We start from the raw sequence: 19,280 nt of genomic DNA, 5'->3' as shown, positions 1-19,280 counted from the left end.
GGAAAGTGAGGCGTACCTGGGCCGTCCCAGCCAGCGGTAACCACGGCAATGCAGGACAAGGGGGTCTTTCCCCCTGCAGCGTCCGGGGTGGGGAGGCAGGCGGCGTTGGTGTGAGGGTCAAAGGTCAAACAGTGATCCTTGGGGCTGGGCAGCCTCAGCAGGGCCAGGTCATGACCCCCAGGGCCCTGATCTGCTCTGAACTTTCTATGGACCACCACTCGCTCCGGGGTCAGAATTCGGTCAGAACCCCCCACGCGCACCACATACTGAGATGGGCCAATACCAAACCTGGGAGGGAGAGGGAGAGATAGCAGGTGTAAGTGTTTGGAAAACGGGGACATAAAATTGGATGGAAAGAAATGAAGGCTGAAAAAGAAGGTGTGAGCACTGAAAGTAGAAGAAAGGAATGACTAAAAAAAGGAAAGGAGAAAGGAAAAGGAGAGGAGGTCTCACCTGGTGAAGCAGTGAGCGGAGGCCAGGGCCCAGCAGGGAGAGATCAGAGTACCACTACAGATAGGATGGCCATCTTTCCCCTCAGAACCCAACCACACTGACACCTGCCATGGCCACGATGTCCTAGAGGAGAGGGGGAGGGGGGAGTGTCTGGGTGTGGTGTGTGTGCGCGTTAACTTGTGTCTTCTCATGAGTGGTGTGATATTCTGTGTATCTACGCTGTACGTAAAGCTTCTCTTACCTGAGTACATTCTCTCCTCCTCCTCCTCCACTCTTCCTCTCGTTCCCTTCCTCCACAATCTTCCTCACTCCACAGGTGAGCTCACTTGGCCTGGCCCTGCCCTCTGTTGCCCGGGGGGCGTGGTCACAGCTCACCCCTGCATCCTGTCTCCATCTGCAGCCGTCACGGCCCCAGCCCAGAGACGGACACTCCCCCAGGAAGTCCTCCTTCCCGGTACACCTCACCTGGTCCAGGTGGACAGGACCCTTCCCCCGACCGAACCCACCTGCTGCTACAGCATGACCACTGAGGTGGGAGGAGGAGGACAGGATGAAAAGGAGAACAGGAAAAGGGGAAAGAGTGGGAGAGTGAAAGACGGAGATATAGAGAGATATTACAAATGCTGTATTAATTGAAGCTACAACACTCTTCAACACAAAGGTCTGTGAACACACACAGACACACTCACCTGTGGCCCAGCTGTCTGCAGACCACGGCAGCGTTTAGATCGTTCCAGCCTGAGTCACAGATACTCCCCCAGTCTCCATGGAGATAGACTTCCACACGACCTTCGTTATGGCTACCACCCCCAACCAGACGCAACAGAGGACCTGCAACACAAACATACTCGTACAAGCTAATGAAAAGGCCTGATGGTCGCTCGGCCGTATTGCTGTCGGAGTAAGCCTCACCTGTGGCAGGTGCAACAGCCGGCACCTCATTGGTCTCTTCCTCTTTAGCTCCGGCCCTGCATCGCACGCCCACGTCCTCTCCATGGGAACAATCGCTATGGCCCCAGGTGCCATGGCGACAGTCCAGCAGAGACGACTCCGTCCCCTCACAACGCACATCGTCCAACAGGATGATACCAGAACCCTCGCCAAACGTTCTGTCAGTCACCACCTCAGCATGCCCTCTAGAGGTGAAGATGAAATGACATCAACTTAAAAAGGTACAATGTGGTAGTTGTTGTCTAAACTGTTTACGATGATGTCACATTACTGAGTCTACATTTAAACAGCTTTCTGGTTACAGGAATCATCAACAAGACTCTTCCCAGTGTAATCCCTAGGGCTGTGGCGGTCATGAAATTTAGTCAACCGGTTATTGTCATGCCCAAGACTGCCGGTCTCACGGTAAATGACCGTTAATTAACGTAGACAGTTAAGCGCCTCTGCGCATACAAGCCGCTGATGCAGATCTTTGAAACATTTTACATTTTAAAAAGTTGAATAAATCTATTTAATATATACTACCACAATAAATCCTTGATTTTATTCAGGTCTAAAGAAACATTATGACATGAAGAAAATGTGTTTCAGAAGAACAGAATATGGGTTGGCCTACTGTATGTTATCTGGCTATGCTCCATGCCATAGGCACTGGGACACAGGGCTTGTTCATTTAGCTGACATGATATGCTTATAAGTCCCATGGCATTATTTTATATTATATGATTTTATAGTAAGAAGAATTTAATTGAACTTAACTTTCGGAGCAGAGTGAGCATATGAAGTGTCTACGTTGAGTGTAAAAGTGAACATTTGAACCAGGCCCTATATGCTATATTTACAGTTATTTGGCAACTATGTGAATGATACAAACCTTAGAATGTCTTAGAAATCAAAACATATATGGGCTGCATGATGTGACTATAGGCTATTCTTGCCCTTTGTGCTGTTGTCTGTGCTCAATAATGTTTGTACCATGTTTTGTGTTGCTACCATGCTGTGTTGTCATGTGTTGCTGCCTTGCTATGTTGTTGTCTTAGGTCTCTCTTTATGTAGTGTTGTCTCTATTGTTGTGATGTGTGTTTTGTCCTATATTTATATTGTATTTATTTTTTATTTTTAATCCCAGCCCCTGTCCCCGAAGGAGGCCTTTTGCCTTTTGGTATGTCGTCATTGTAAATAAAAATTTGTTCTTAACTGACTTTATCATATTTTCACTATTCTCAATTTAATCTTGTCTTTACTAATATGTCAAATTTGTTTCGATTTAGAATGGCCCATCATCAAATGGGCAGGAACAGGTGCAGGGGAAAAACAACATGTCATCCATATGCACAGGAATAGCGAATGGAGGTCGCGTTCCTGCTGGTTCAATACTCCTGCTCCATGAGAGCGCTCTAACTCTGTACTAACACTATACGCCATGAGATCGCTCTAACTCTGTACTAACTCTGTACGACATGAGAGCGCTCTAACTCTGTACTAACGCTGTACGCCATGAGAGCGCTCTAACTCTGTACTAACGCTGTACGCCATGAGAGAGCTCTAACTCTGTACTAACTCTGTACGACATGAGAGCGCTCTAACTCTGTACTAACTCTGTATGCCGTGAGAGCGCTCTAACATTGTACTAACGCTGTACGCCGTGAGAGCGCTCTAATTCTGTACTAACGCTGTACGCCGTGAGAGCGCTCTAACATTGTACTAACGCTGTATGCCGTGAGAGCGCTCTAATTCTGTACTAACGCTGTACGCCATGAGAGCGCTCTAACACTGGACTAACGCTGTACGCCGTGAGAACGCTCTAACACTGTACTAACGCTGTACGCCGTGAGAGCGCTCTAACACTGTACTAACGCTGTACGCCGTGAGAGCGCTCTAACACTGTACGCCCTGAGGGCGCTCTAACGCTGTACTAACGCTGTACGCCGTGAGAGCGCTCTAACTCTGTACTAACGCTGTATGCCGTGAGAGCGCTCTAACTCTGTACTAATGCTGTACGCCGTGACAGCGCTCTAACTCTGTACTAACTCTGTATGGCGTGAGAGTGCTCTAACTCTGTACTAACGCTGTACGCCATGAGAGCGCTCTAACACTGTACTAACGCTGTACGCCGTGAGAGCGCTCTAACACTGTACTAACGCTGTACGCCGTGAGAGCGCTCTAACACTGTACTAACGCTGTACGCCGTGAGAGCGCTCTAACACTGTACGCCCTGAGAGCGCTCTAACGCTGTACTAACGCTGTACGCCGTGAGAGCGCTCTAACTCTGTACTAACGCTGTATGCCGTGAGAGCGATCTAACGATGTACTAATGCTGTACGCCGTGACAGCGCTCTAACTCTGTACTAACTCTGTATGCCGTGAGAGCGCTCTAACTCTGAACTAACGCTGTACGCCATGAGAGCGCTCTAACGCTGTACTAACGCTGTACGCCGTGAGAGCGCTCTAACAATGTACTAACGCTGTATGCCGTGAGAGCGCTCTAATTCTGTACGCCGTGAGAGCGCTCTAACTCTGTACTAACTCTGTACGCCATGAGAGCGCTCTAACTCTGTACTAACGCTGTACTAACACTGTATGCCGTGAGAGCGCTCTAACTCTGTACTAACGCTGTACGCTGTGAGAGCGCTCTAACACTGTACTAATGCTGTATGCTGTGAGAGCGCTCTAATTCTGTACTAACGCTGTACGCCGTGAGAGCGCTCTAATTCTGTACTAACGCTGTACGCCATGAGAGCGCTCTAACTCTGTACTAACGCTGTATGCCGTGAGAGCGCTCTAACACTGTACTAACGCTGTACGCCGTGAGAGCGCTCTAACTCTGTACTAACGCTGTACGCCCTGAGAGCGCTCTAACTCTGTACTAACGCTGTATGCCGTGAGAGCGCTCTAACTCTGTACTAATGCTGTACGCCCTGACAGCGCTCTAACTCTGTACTAACGCTGTATGCCGTGAGAGCGCTCTAACTCTGTACTAACGCTGTACGCCGTGAGAGCGCTCTAACTCTGTACTAACGCTGTATGCCGTGAGAGCGCTCTAACTCTGTACTAATGCTGTACGCCGTGACAGCGCTCTAACTCTGTACTAACTCTGTATGCCGTGAGAGCGCTCTAACTCTGAAATAACGCTGTACGCCATGAGAGCGCCCTAACGCTGTACAAACGCTGTACGCCGTGAGAGCGCTCTAACGCTGTACTAACGCTGTATGCCGTGAGAGCGCTCTAATTCTGTACGCCATGAGAGCGCTCTAACTCTGTACTAACTCTGTACGCCATGAGAGCGCTCTAACTCTGTACTAACTCTGTATGCCGTGAGAGCGCTCTAACTCTGTACTAACGCTGTACGCCATGAGAACGCTCTAACTCTGTACTAACGCTGTACGCCATGAGAGCGCTCTAACGCTGTACTAACGCTGTACCCTGTGAGAGCGCTCTAACACTGTACTAATGCTGTATGCCGTGAGAGCGCTCTAATTCTGTACTAACGCTGTACGCCGTGAGAGCGCTCTAATTCTGTACTAACGCTGTACGCCATGAGAGCGCTCGAACTCTGTACTAACGCTGTATGCCGTGAGAGCGCTCTAACTCTGTACTAACGCTGTACGCCATGAGAGCGCTCTAACACTGTACTAACGCTGTACGCCATGAGAGCGCTCTAATGCTGTACTAACGCTGTACGCCATGACAGCGCTCTAACACTGTACTGAAGCTGTATTCCGTGAGAGCTCTCTAACACTGTACTAACTCTGTACGCCATGAGAGCGCTCTAACTCTGTACTAACTCTGTACGCCATGAGAGCGCTCTAACTCTGTACTAACGCTGTACTAACTCTGTATGCCGTGAGAGCGCTCTAACTCTGTACTAACACTGTACGCCATGAGAACGCTCTAACTCTGTACTAACGCTGTACGCCATGAGAGCGCTCTAACACTGTACTAACGCTGTACGCCGTGAGAGTGCTCTAACACTGTACTAACGCTGTACGCCGTGAGAGCGCTCTAACACTGTACTAACGCTGTACGCCGTGAGAGCGCTCTAACACTGTACTAACGCTGTACGCCGTGACAGCGCTCTAACTCTGTACTAACGCTGTATGCCGTGAGAGCGCTCTAACTCTGTACTAATGCTGTACGCCGTGACAGCGCTCTAACTCTGTACTAACTCTGTATGCCGTGAGAGCGCTCTAACTCTGTACTAACGCTGTACGCCATGAGAGCGCTCTAACACTGTACTAACGCTGTACGCCGTGAGAGCGCTCTAACACTGTACTAACGCTGTATGCCGTGAGAGCGCTCTAACACTGTACTAACGCTGTACGCCGTGAGAGCGCTCTAACACTGTACGCCCTGAGAGCGCTCTAACGCTGTACTAACGCTGTACGCCGTGAGAGCGCTCTAACTCTGTACTAACGCTGTACGCCGTGAGAACGCTCTAACACTGTACTAACGCTGTACGCCGTGAGAGCGCTCTAACACTGTACTAACGCTGTACGCCGTGAGAGCGCTCTAACACTGTACTAACGCTGTACGCCGTGAGAGCGCTCTAATACTGTACGCCCTGAGGGCGCTCTAACGCTGTACTAACGCTGTACGCCGTGAGAGCGCTCTAACTCTGTACTAACGCTGTATGCCGTGAGAGCGCTCTAACTCTGTACTAATGCTGTACGCCGTGACAGCGCTCTAACTCTGTATGGCGTGAGAGTGCTCTAACTCTGTACTAACGCTGTACGCCATGAGAGCGCTCTAACACTGTACTAACGCTGTACGCCGTGAGAGCGCTCTAACACTGTACTAACGCTGTACGCCGTGAGAGCGCTCTAACACTGTACTAACGCTGTACGCCGTGAGAGCGCTCTAACACTGTACGCCCTGAGAGCGCTCTAACGCTGTACTAACGCTGTACGCCGTGAGAGCGCTCTAACTCTGTACTAACGCTGTATGCCGTGAGAGCGCTCTAACTCTGTACTAATGCTGTACGCCGTGACAGCGCTCTAACTCTGTATGGCGTGAGAGTGCTCTAACTCTGTACTAACGCTGTACGCCATGAGAGCGCTCTAACACTGTACTAACGCTGTACGCCGTGAGAGCGCTCTAACACTGTACTAACGCTGTACGCCGTGAGAGCGCTCTAACACTGTACTAACGCTGTACGCCGTGAGAGCGCTCTAACACTGTACGCCCTGAGAGCGCTCTAACGCTGTACTAACGCTGTACGCCGTGAGAGCGCTCTAACTCTGTACTAACGCTGTATGCCGTGAGAGCGCTCTAACTCTGTACTAATGCTGTACGCCGTGACAGCGCTCTAACTCTGTACTAACTCTGTATGCCGTGAGAGCGCTCTAACTCTGAACTAACGCTGTACGCCATGAGAGCGCTCTAACGCTGTACTAACGCTGTACGCCGTGAGAGCGCTCTAACAATGTACTAACGCTGTATGCCGTGAGAGCGCTCTAATTCTGTACGCCATGAGAGCGCTCTAACTCTGTACTAACGCTGTACTAACTCTGTATGCCGTGAGAGCGCTCTAACTCTGTACTAACGCTGTACGCCATGAGAATGCTCTAACTCTGTACTAACGCTGTATGCCGTGAGAGCGCTCTAACACTGTACTAACGCTGTACGCCGTGAGAGCGCTCTAACTCTGTACTAACGCTGTACGCCCTGAGAGCGCTCTAACTCTGTACTAACGCTGTATGCCGTGAGAGCGCTCTAACTCTGTACTAATGCTGTACGCCCTGACAGCGCTCTAACTCTGTACTAACGCTGTACGCCGTGAGAGCGCTCTAACTCTGTACTAACGCTGTATGCCGTGAGAGCGCTCTAACTCTGTACTAATGCTGTACGCCGTGACAGCGCTCTAACTCTGTACTAACTCTGTATGCCGTGAGAGCGCTCTAACTCTGAAATAACGCTGTACGCCATGAGAGCGCCCTAACGCTGTACAAACGCTGTACGCCGTGAGAGCGCTCTAACGCTGTACTAACGCTGTATGCCGTGAGAGCGCTCTAATTCTGTACGCCATGAGAGCGCTCTAACTCTGTACTAACTCTGTACGCCATGAGAGCGCTCTAACTCTGTACTAACTCTGTATGCCGTGAGAGCGCTCTAACTCTGTACTAACGCTTTACGCCATGAGAACGCTCTAACTCTGTACTAACGCTGTACGCCATGAGAGCGCTCTAACGCTGTACTAACGCTGTACCCTGTGAGAGCGCTCTAACACTGTACTAATGCTGTATGCCGTGAGAGCGCTCTAATTCTGTACTAACGCTGTACGCCGTGAGAGCGCTCTAATTCTGTACTAACGCTGTACGCCATGAGAGCGCTCGAACTCTGTACTAACGCTGTATGCCGTGAGAGCGCTCTAACTCTGTACTAACGCTGTACGCCATGAGAGCGTTCTAACACTGTACTAACGCTGTAAGCCGTGAGAGCACTCTAACACTGTACTAACGCTGTACGCCATGAGAGCGCTCTAATGCTGTACTAACGCTGTACGCCATGACAGCGCTCTAACACTGTACTGAAGCTGTATTCCGTGAGAGCTCTCTAACACTGTACTAACTCTGTACGCCATGAGAGCGCTCTAACTCTGTACTAACTCTGTACGCCATGAGAGCGCTCTAACTCTGTACTAACTCTGTACTAACTCTGTACGCCATGAGAGCGCTCTAACTCTGTACTAACTCTGTATGCCGTGAGAGCGCTCTAACTCTGTACTAACACTGTACGCCATGAGAACGCTCTAACTCTGTACTAACGCTGTACGCCATGAGAGCGCTCTAACACTGTACTAACGCTGTACGCCGTGAGAGTGCTCTAACACTGTACTAACGCTGTACGCCGTGAGAGCGCTCTAACACTGTACTAACGCTGTACGCCGTGAGAGCGCTCTAACACTGTACGCCCTGAGAGCGCTCTAACGCTGTACTAACGCTGTACGCCGTGACAGCGCTCTAACTCTGTACTAACGCTGTACGCCGTGAGAGCGCTCTAACTCTGTACTAACGCTGTATGCCGTGAGAGCGCTCTAACTCTGTACTAATGCTGTACGCCGTGACAGCGCTCTAACTCTGTACTAACTCTGTATGCCGTGAGAGCGCTCTAACTCTGTACTAACGCTGTACGCCATGAGAGCGCTCTAACACTGTACTAACGCTGTACGCCGTGAGAGCGCTCTAACACTGTACTAACGCTGTATGCCGTGAGAGCGCTCTAACACTGTACTAACGCTGTACGCCGTGAGAGCGCTCTAACACTGTACGCCCTGAGAGCGCTCTAACGCTGTACTAATGCTGTACGCCGTGAGAGCGCTCTAACTCTGTACTAATGCTGTACGCCGTGACAGCGCTCTAACTCTGTACTAACTCTGTATGCCGTGAGAGCGCTCTAACTCTGAACTAACGCTGTACGCCATGAGAGCGCCCTAACACTGTACTAACGCTGTACGCCATGAGAGCGCTCTAACGCTGTACTAACGCTGTACGCTGTGAGAGCGCTCTAACACTGTACTAACGCTGTATGCCGTGAGAGCGCTCTAATTCTGTACGCCATGAGAGCGCTCTAACTCTGTACTAACGCTGTACGCCGTGAGAGCGCTCTAACACTGTACTAACGCTGTATGCCGTGAGAGCGCTCTAATTCTGTACGCCATGAGAGCGCTCTAACTCTGTACTAACTCTGTACGCCATGAGAGCGCTCTAACTCTGTACTAACGCTGTACTAACTCTGTATGCCGTGAGAGCGCTCTAACTCTGTACTAACTCTGTATGCCGTGAGAGCGCTCTAACTCTGTACTAACGCTGTACGCCATGAGAGCGCTCTAACACTGTACTAACGCTGTACGCCGTGAGAGCGCTCTAACACTGTACTAACGCTGTATGCCGTGAGAGCGCTCTAACACTGTACTAACGCTGTACGCCGTGAGAGCGCTCTAACACTGTACGCCCTGAGAGCGCTCTAACGCTGTACTAACGCTGTACGCCGTGAGAGCACTCTAACTCTGTACTAACGCTGTATGCCGTGAGGGCGCTCTAACTATGTACTAATGCTGTACGCCGTGACAGCGCTCTAACTCTGTACTAACTCTGTATGCCGTGAGAGCGCTCTAACTCTGAACTAACACTGTACGCCATGAGAGCGCCCTAACACTGTACTAACGCTGTACGCCATGAGAGCGCTCTAACGCTGTACTAACGCTGTACGCCGTGAGAGCGCTCTAACACTGTACTAACGCTGTATGCCGTGAGAGCGCTCTAATTCTGTACGCCATGAGAGCGCTCTAACTCTGTACTAACTCTGTACGCCATGAGAGCGCTCTAACTCTGTACTAACGCTGTACTAACTCTGTATGCCGTGAGAGCGCTCTAACTCTGTACTAATGCTGTACGCCATGAGAACGCTCTAACTCTGTACTAACGCTGTACGCCATGAGAGCGCTCTAACGCTGTACTAACGCTGTACGCCGTGAGAGCGCTCTAACACTGTACTAATGCTGTATGCCGTGAGAGCGCTCTAATTCTGTACTAACGCTGTACGCCGTGAGAGCGCTCTAATTCTGTACTAACGCTGTACGCCATGAGAGCGCTCTAACTCTGTACGCCCTGAGAGCGCTCTAACGCTGTACTAACGCTGTACGCCGTGAGAGCGCTCTAACTCTGTACTAACGATGTACGCCGTGAGAGCGCTCTAACTCTGTACTAACGCTGTATGCCGTGAGAGCGCTCTAACTCTGTACTAATGCTGTACGCCGTGACAGCGCTCTAACTCTGTACTAACTCTGTATGCCGTGAGAGCGCTCTAACACTGTACTAACGCTGTACGCCGTGAGAGCGCTCTAACGCTGTACGCCGTGAGAGCGCTCTAACTATGTACTAATGCTGTACGCCGTGACAGCGCTCTAACTCTGTACTAACTCTGTATGCCGTGAGAGCGCTCTAACTCTGAACTAACGCTGTACGCCATGAGAGCGCCCTAACACTGTACTAACGCTGTACGCCATGAGAGCGCTCTAACGCTGTACTAACGCTGTACGCCGTGAGAGCGCTCTAACACTGTACTAACGCTGTATGCCGTGAGAGCGCTCTAATTCTGTACGCCATGAGAGCGCTCTAACTCTGTACTAACTCTGTACGCCATGAGAGCGCTCTAACTCTGTACTAACTCTGTATGCCGTGAGAGCGCTCTAACTCTGTACTAACGCTGTACGCCATGAGAACGCTCTAACTCTGTACTAACGCTGTACGCCATGAGAGCGCTCTAACGCTGTACTAACGCTGTACGCCGTGAGAGCGCTCTAACACTGTACTAATGCTGTATGCCGTGAGAGCGCTCTAATTCTGTACTAACGCTGTACGCCGTGAGAGCGCTCTAATTCTGTACTAACGCTGTACGCCATGAGAGCGCTCTAACTCTGTACGCCCTGAGAGCGCTCTAACGCTGTACTAACGCTGTACGCCGTGAGAGCGCTCTAACTCTGTACTAACGATGTACGCCGTGAGAGCGCTCTAACTCTGTACTAACGCTGTATGCCGTGAGAGCGCTCTAACTCTGTACTAATGCTGTACGCCGTGACAGCGCTCTAACTCTGTACTAACTCTGTATGCCGTGAGAGCGCTCTAACACTGTACTAACGCTGTACGCCGTGAGAGCGCTCTAACGCTGTACGCCGTGAGAGCGCTCTAACTCTGTACTAATGCTGTACGCCGTGACAGCGCTCTAACTCTGTACTAACTCTGTATGCCGTGAGAGCGCTCTAACTCTGAACTAACGCTGTACGCCATGAGAGCGCCCTAACACTGTACTAACGCTGTACGCCATGAGAGCGCTCTAACGCTGTACTAACGCTGTACGCCGTGAGAGCGCTCTAACTCTGTACTAACTCTGTACGCCATGAGAGCGCTCTAACTCTGTACTAACGCTGTACTAACTCTGTATGCAGTGAGAGCGCTCTAACTCTGTACTAACGCTGTACGCCATGAGAACGCTCTAACTCTGTACTAACGCTGTACGCCATGAGAGCGCTCTAACGCTGTACTAACGCTGTACGCCGTGAGAGCGCTCTAACACTGTACTAATGCTGTATGCCGTGAGAGCGCTCTAATTCTGTACTAACGCTGTACGCCGTGAGAGCGCTCGAATTCTGTACTAACACTGTACGCCATGAGAGCGCTCTAACTCTGTACTAACGCTGTATGCCGTGAGAGCGCTCTAATTCTGTACTAACGCTGTACGCCATGAGAGCGCTCTAACACTGTACTGAAGCTGTATGCCGTGACAGCGCTCTAACACTGTACTAACGCTGTACGCCGTGAGAGCGCTCTAACACTGTACTAACGCTGTACGCCATGAGAGCGCTCTAACGCTGTACTAACGCTGTACGCCATGAGAGCGCTCTAACACTGTACTGAAGCTGTATTCCGTGAGAGCGCACTAACACTGTACTAACGCTGTAAAGTGTTAGAGCGCTCTAACTCTGTACGCCGTGAGAGCGCTCTAACTCTGTACTAACTCTGTACGCCGTGACAGCGCTCTAACTCTGTACTAACGCTGTACGCCATGACAGCGCTCTAACTCTGTACTAACTCTGTAAGCCGTGAGAGCGCTCTAACTCTGTACTAACGCTGTACGCCATGAGAGCGCTCTAACACTGTACTAACGCTGTATGCCATGAGAGCGCTCTAACGCTGTACTAACGCTGTACTAATGCTGTACTAACGCTGTACTAATGCTGTACAGCGTTAGAGCGCTCTAACTCTGTACGCCGTGAGAGCGCTCTAACTCTGTACTAACACTGTACGCCGTGACAGCGCTCTAACTCTGTACTAACGCTGTACGCCATGACAGCGCTCTAACTCTGTACTAACTCTGTATGCCGTGAGAGCGCTCTAACTCTGTACTAACGCTGTACGCCATGAGAGCGCTCTAACTCTGTACTAACGCTGTACGCCATGAGAGCGCTCTAACACTGTACTAACGCTGTACGCCGTGAGAGCGCTCTAACACTGTACTAACGCTGTACGCTGTGAGAGCGCTCTAACACTGTACTAATGCTGTACGCCGTGAGAGCGCTCTAACTCTGTACTAACGCTGTATGCCGTGAGAGCGCTCTAACTTTGTACTAATGCTGTACTCCGTGAGAGCGCTCTAACTCTGTACTAACTCTGTACGCCGTGAGAGCGCTCTAACTCTGTACTAACTCTGTATGCCGTGAGAGCGCTCTAACTCTGTACTAACTCTGTATGCCGTGAGAGCGCTCTAACTCTGTACTAACGCTGTACGCCGTGAGAGCGCTCTAACGCTGTACGCCGTGAGAGCGCTCTAACTCTGTACTAATGCTGTACGCCGTGACAGCGCTCTAACTCTGTACTAACTCTGTATGCCGTGAGAGCGCTCTAACTCTGAACTAACGCTGTACGCCATGAGAGCGCCCTAACACTGTACTAACGCTGTACGCCATGAGAGCGCTCTAACGCTGTACTAACGCTGTACGCCGTGAGAGCGCTCTAACTCTGTACTAACTCTGTACGCCATGAGAGCGCTCTAACTCTGTACTAACGCTGTACTAACTCTGTATGCCGTGAGAGCGCTCTAACTCTGTACTAACGCTGTACGCCATGAGAACGCTCTAACTCTGTACTAACGCTGTACGCCATGAGAGCGCTCTAACGCTGTACTAACGCTGTACGCCGTGAGAGCGCTCTAACACTGTACTAATGCTGTATGCCGTGAGAGCGCTCTAATTCTGTACTAACGCTGTACGCCGTGAGAGCGCTCGAATTCTGTACTAACACTGTACGCCATGAGAGCGCTCTAACTCTGTACTAACGCTGTATGCCGTGAGAGCGCTCTAACACTGTACTAACGCTGTACGCCGTGAGAGCGCTCTAACTCTGTACTAACGCTGTACGCCGTGAGAGCGCTCTAACACTGTACTAACGCTGTATGCCGTGAGAGTGCTCTAACTCTGTACTAACGCTGTACGCCATGAGAGCGCTCTAACTCTGTACTAACTCTGTATGCCGTGAGAGCGCTCTAATTCTGTACTAACGCTGTACGCCATGAGAGAGCTCTAACACTGTACTGAAGCTGTATGCCGTGACAGCGCTCTAACACTGTACTAACGCTGTACGCCGTGAGAGCGCTCTAACACTGTACTAACGCTGTACGCCATGAGAGCGCTCTAACGCTGTACTAACGCTGTACGCCATGAGAGCGCTCTAACACTGTACTGAAGCTGTATTCCGTGAGAGCGCACTAACACTGTACTAACGCTGTACAGTGTTAGAGCGCTCTAACTCTGTACGCCGTGAGAGCGCTCTAACTCTGTACTAACTCTGTACGCCGTGACAGCGCTCTAACTCTGTACTAACGCTGTACGCCATGACAGCGCTCTAACTCTGTACTAACGCTGTAAGCCGTGAGAGCGCTCTAACTCTGTCCTAACGCTGTACGCCATGAGAGCGCTCTAACACTGTACTAACGCTGTATGCCATGAGAGCGCTCTAACGCTGTACTAACGCTGTACTAATGCTGTACTAACGCTGTACTAACGCTGTACAGCGTTAGAGCGCTCTAACTCTGTACGCCGTGAGAGCGCTCTAACTCTGTACTAACACTGTACGCCATGACAGCGCTCTAACTCTGTACTAACTCTGTATGCCGTGAGAGCGCTCTAACTCTGTACTAACGCTGTACGCCATGAGAGCGCTCTAACTCTGTACTAACGCTGTACGCCATGAGAGCGCTCTAACACTGTACTAACGCTGTACGCCGTGAGAGCGCTCTAACACTGTACTAACGCTGTACGCTGTGAGAGCGCTCTAACACTGTACTAATGCTGTACGCCGTGAGAGCGCTATAACTCTGTACTAACGCTGTATGCCGTGAGAGCGCTCTAACTTTGTACTAATGATGTACTCCGTGAGAGCGCTCTAACTCTGTACTAACTCTGTATGCCGTGAGAGCGCTCTAACTCTGTACTAACGCTGTACGCCATGAGAGCGCTCTAACACTGTACTAACGCTGTACGCCATGAGAGCGCTCTAACGCTGTACGCCGTGAGAGCGCTCTAACACTGTACTAACGCTGTATGCCGTGAGAGCGCTCTAATTCTGTACTAACGCTGTACGCCGTGAGAGCGCTCTAACACTGTACTGAAGCTGTATGCCGTGAGAGCGCTCTAACACTGTACTAACGCTGTACGCCGTGAGAGCGCTATAACTCTGTACTAACGCTGTACGCCATGAGAGCGCTCTAACTCTGTACTAACGCTGTACGCCGTGAGAGCGCTCTAACACTGTACTAACGCTGTACGCCGTGAGAGCGCTCTAACACTGTACTAACGCTGTATGCCGTGAGAGCTCTCTAACACTGTACTAATGCTGTACGCCGTGAGAGCGCTCTAACTCTGTACGCCATGAGAGCGCTCTAACTCTGTACTAACTCTGTACGCCATGAGAGCGCTCTAACTCTGTACTAACGCTGTACTAACTCTGTATGCCGTGAGAGTGCTCTAACTCTGTACTAACGCTGTACGCCATGAGAACGCTCTAACTCTGTACTAACGCTGTACGCCATGAGAGCGCTCTAACACTACTGAAGCTGTACGCCATGAGAGCGCTCTAACTCTGTACTAACGCTGTACGCCATGAGAGCGCTCTAACTCTGTACTAACGCTGTATTTCATGAGAGCGCTCTAACTCTGTACTAACGCTGTACGCCATGAGAGCGCTCTAACTCTGTACTAACGCTGTACGCCATGAGAGCGTTCTAACTCTGTACTAATGCTGTACGCCATGAGAGCGCTCTAACTCTGTACCAACGCTGTACGCCATGAGAGCGCTCTAACTCTGTACAAACGCTGTACGCCATGAGAGCGCTCTAACTCTGTACAAACGCTGTACGCCATGAGAGCGCTCTAACTCTGTACAAACGCTGTACGCCATGACAGCGCTCTAACTCTGTACTAACTCTGTACTAACTCTGTATGCCGTGAGAGCGCTCTAACTCTGTACTAACTCTGTACTAACGCTGTACGCCGTGAGAGCGCTCTAACTCTGTACTAACTCTGTACTAACTCTGTACGCCGTGAGAGCGCTCTAACTCTGTACTAACGCTGTACGCCGTGAGAGCGCTCTAACGTACGCCGTGATAGCGCTCTAACTCTGTATGCCGTGAGAGCGCTCTAACTCTACTAACGCTGTATGCCGTGAGAGCGCTCTAACTCTGTACGCCGTGAGAGCGCTCTAACTCTGTACGCCGTGAGAGCCCTCTAACTCTGTACGCCGTGAGAGCCCTCTAACTCTGTACGCCGTGAGAGCCCTCTAACTCTGTACGCCGTGAGAGCCCTCTAACTCTGTACTAACTCTGTACGCCGTGACAGCGCTCTAACTCTGTACTAACGCTGTACGCCATGACATCGCTCTAACTCTGTACTAACTCTGTATGCTGTGAGAGCGCTCTAACGCTGTACTAACGCTGTACTAACGCTGTACGCCGTGAGAGCGCTCTAACATTGTACTAACGCTGTATGCCGTGAGAGCGCTCTAATTCTGTACTAACGCTGTACGCCATGAGAGCGCTCTAACACTGTACTGAAGCTGTATGCCGTGAGAGCGCTCTAACACTGTACTAACGCTGTACGCCGTGAGAGCGCTCTAACACTGTACTAATGCTGAACGCCATGAGAGCGCTCTAACTCTGTACTAACTCTGTACTAACTCTGTACGCCGTGAGAGCGCTCTAACTCTGTACTAACGCTGTACTAACGCTGTACGCCGTGAGAGCGCTCTAACATTGTACTAACGCTGTATGCCGTGAGAGCGCTCTAATTCTGTACTAACGCTGTACGCCGTGAGAGCGCTCTAACACTGTACTAACGCTGTATGCCGTGAGAGCGCTCTAACACTGTACTAACGCTGTACGCCGTGAGAGCGCTCTAACACTGTACTAATGCTGTACGCCGTGAGAGCGCTCTAACACTGTACTAACGCTGTATGACGTGAGAGCGCTCTAACACTGTACTAACGCTGTACGCCGTGAGAGCGCTCTAACTCTGTACTAACGCTGTATGCCGTGAGAGCGCTCTAACTCTGTACTAATGCTGTACGCCGTGACAGCGCTCTAACTCTGTACTAACTCTGTATGCCGTGAGAGCGCTCTAACTCTGTACTAACGCTGTACGCCATGAGAACGCTCTAACTCTGTACTAACGCTGTACGCCATGAGAGCGCTCTAACACTACTGAAGCTGTACGCCATGAGAGCGCTCTAACTCTGTACTAACGCTGTACGCCATGAGAGCGCTCTAACTCTGTACTAACGCTGTATTTCATGAGAGCGCTCTAACTCTGTACTAACGCTGTACGCCATGAGAGCGCTCTAACTCTGTACTAACGCTGTACGCCATGAGAGCGTTCTAACTCTGTACTAATGCTGTACGCCATGAGAGCGCTCTAACTCTGTACCAACGCTGTACGCCATGAGAGCGCTCTAACTCTGTACAAACGCTGTACGCCATGAGAGCGCTCTAACTCTGTACAAACGCTGTACGCCATGAGAGCGCTCTAACTCTGTACAAACGCTGTACGCCATGACAGCGCTCTAACTCTGTACTAACTCTGTACTAACTCTGTATGCCGTGAGAGCGCTCTAACTCTGTACTAACTCTGTACTAACGCTGTACGCCGTGAGAGCGCTCTAACTCTGTACTAACTCTGTACTAACTCTGTACGCCGTGAGAGCGCTCTAACTCTGTACTAACGCTGTACGCCGTGAGAGCGCTCTAACGTACGCCGTGAGAGCGCTCTAACTCTGTATGCCGTGAGAGCGCTCTAACTCTACTAACGCTGTACGCCGTGAGAGCGCTCTAACTCTGTACGCCGTGAGAGCGCTCTAACTCTGTACGCCGTGAGAGCGCTCTAACTCTGTACGCCGTGAGAGCGCTCTAACTCTGTACGCCGTGAGAGCGCTCTAACTCTGTACGCCGTGAGAGCGCTCTAACTCTGTACGCCGTGAGAGCCCTCTAACTCTGTACGCCGTGAGAGCCCTCTAACTCTGTACTAACTCTGTACGCCGTGACAGCGCTCTAACTCTGTACTAACGCTGTACGCCATGACATCGCTCTAACTCTGTACTAACTCTGTATGCTGTGAGAGCGCTCTAACATTGTACTAACGCTGTACTAACGCTGTACTAACGCTGTACTAACGCTGTACGCCGTGAGAGCGCTCTAACATTGTACTAACGCTGTATGCCATGAGAGCGCTCTAATTCTGTACTAACGCTGTACGCCATGAGAGCGCTCTAACACTGTACTGAAGCTGTATGTCGTGAGAGCGCTCTAACACTGTACTAACGCTGTACGCCATGAGAGCGCTCTAACACTGTACTAACGCTGTACGCCGTGAGAGCGCTCAAACACTGTACTAACGCTGTACGCCGTGAGAGCGCTCTAACACTGTACTAACGCTGTATGACATGAGAGCGCTCTAACGCTGTACTAACGCTGTACTAACGCTGTACTAACGCTGTACAGTGTTAGAGCGCTCTAACTCTGTACGCCGTGAGAGCGCTCTAACTCTGTACTAACTCTGTACGCCGTGACAGCGCTCTAACTCTGTACTAACGCTGTACGCCATGACAGCGCTCTAACTCTGTACTAACTCTGTATGCCGTGAGAGCGCTCTAACTCTGTACTAACGCTGTACGCCGTGAGAGCGCTCTAACACTGTACTAACGCTGTACGCTGTGAGAGCGCTCTAACACTGTACTAATGCTGTACTCCGTGAGAGCGCTCTAACTCTGTACTAACGCTGTATGCCGTGAGAGCGCTCTAACTTTGTACTAATGCTGTACTCCGTGAGAGCGCTCTAACTCTGTACTAACTCTGTACGCCGTGAGAGCGCTCTAACTCTGTACTAATGCTGTACGCCGTGACAGCGCTCTAACTCTGTACTAATGCTGTACGCCGTGACAGCGCTCTAACTCTGTACTAACTCTGTATGCCGTGAGAGCGCTCTAACTCTGTACTAACTCTGTATGCCGTGAGAGCGCTCTAACTCTGTACTAACGCTGTACGCCATGAGAGCGCTCTAACACTGTACTAACGCTGTACGCCATGAGAGCGCTCTAACGCTGTACGCCGTGAGAGCGCTCTAACACTGTACTAACGCTGTATGCCGTGAGAGGGCTCTAATTCTGTACTAACGCTGTACGCCATGAGAGCGCTCTAACTCTGTACTAACGCTGTACGCCGTGAGAGCGCTCTAACACTGTACTAACGCTGTACGCCGTGAGAGCGCTCTAACACTGTAATAACGCTGTATGCCGTGAGAGCTCTCTAACACTGTACTAACGCTGTACGCCGTGAGAGCGCTCTAACTCTGTACGCCATGAGAGCGCTCTAACTCTGTACTAACTCTGTACGCCATGAGAGCGCTCTAACTCTGTACTAACGCTGTATTTCATGAGAGCGCTCTAACTCTGTACAAACGCTGTACGCCATGAGAGCGCTCTAACTCTGTACAAACGCTGTACGCCATGAGAGCGCTCTAACACTGTACTGAAGCTGTACACCATGAGAGCGCTCTAACTCTGTACTAACGCTGTACGCCATGAGAGCGCTCTAACTCTGTACTAACGCTGTATTTCATGAGAGCGCTCTAACTCTGTACAAACGCTGTACGCCATGAGAGCGCTCTAACTCTGTACAAACGCTGTATGCCATGAGAGCGCTCTAACTCTGTACAAACGCTGTACGCCATGACAGCGCTCTAACTCTGTACTAACTCTGTACTAACTCTGTATGCCGTGAGAGCGCTCTAACTCTGTACTAACTCTGTACTAACGCTGTACGCCGTGAGAGCGCTCTAA

The 19,280-nt window shown here is 50.7% G+C and overlaps 1 protein-coding gene across 2 annotated transcripts in view; it reads right to left on the bottom strand.

Annotated features, from left to right (window-relative positions):
• The window catches only part of LOC106592389 (neurotrypsin), a 166,074-nt gene that overhangs the window by 2,219 nt on the left and 144,575 nt on the right, over positions 1–19,280 (bottom strand). Inside the window, exons 9-13 of one of the 2 annotated variants that reach the window (XM_082965768.1) lie at positions 1,366–1,589; positions 1,143–1,284; positions 695–979; positions 454–603; positions 17–288 (exon numbers count right to left, since the gene is read on the bottom strand). In XM_082965768.1, coding sequence (XP_082821894.1) covers positions 17–288; positions 454–603; positions 695–979; positions 1,143–1,284; positions 1,366–1,589 — 1,073 coding nt within the window. The remainder of the gene's footprint in view (positions 1–16; positions 289–453; positions 604–694; positions 980–1,142; positions 1,285–1,365; positions 1,590–19,280) is intronic. The other variant, XM_082965769.1, reaches the window with a different exon arrangement.

This window comes from Salmo salar, chromosome 19 (assembly GCF_965601325.2).
Source record: "Salmo salar chromosome 19, fSalSal1, whole genome shotgun sequence".
Taxonomy (NCBI): Eukaryota; Metazoa; Chordata; class Actinopteri; order Salmoniformes; family Salmonidae; genus Salmo; species Salmo salar.
The sequence above is the reverse complement of the archived record's forward strand: the minus strand, read 5'-3'. Positions and strand labels throughout refer to the sequence as shown.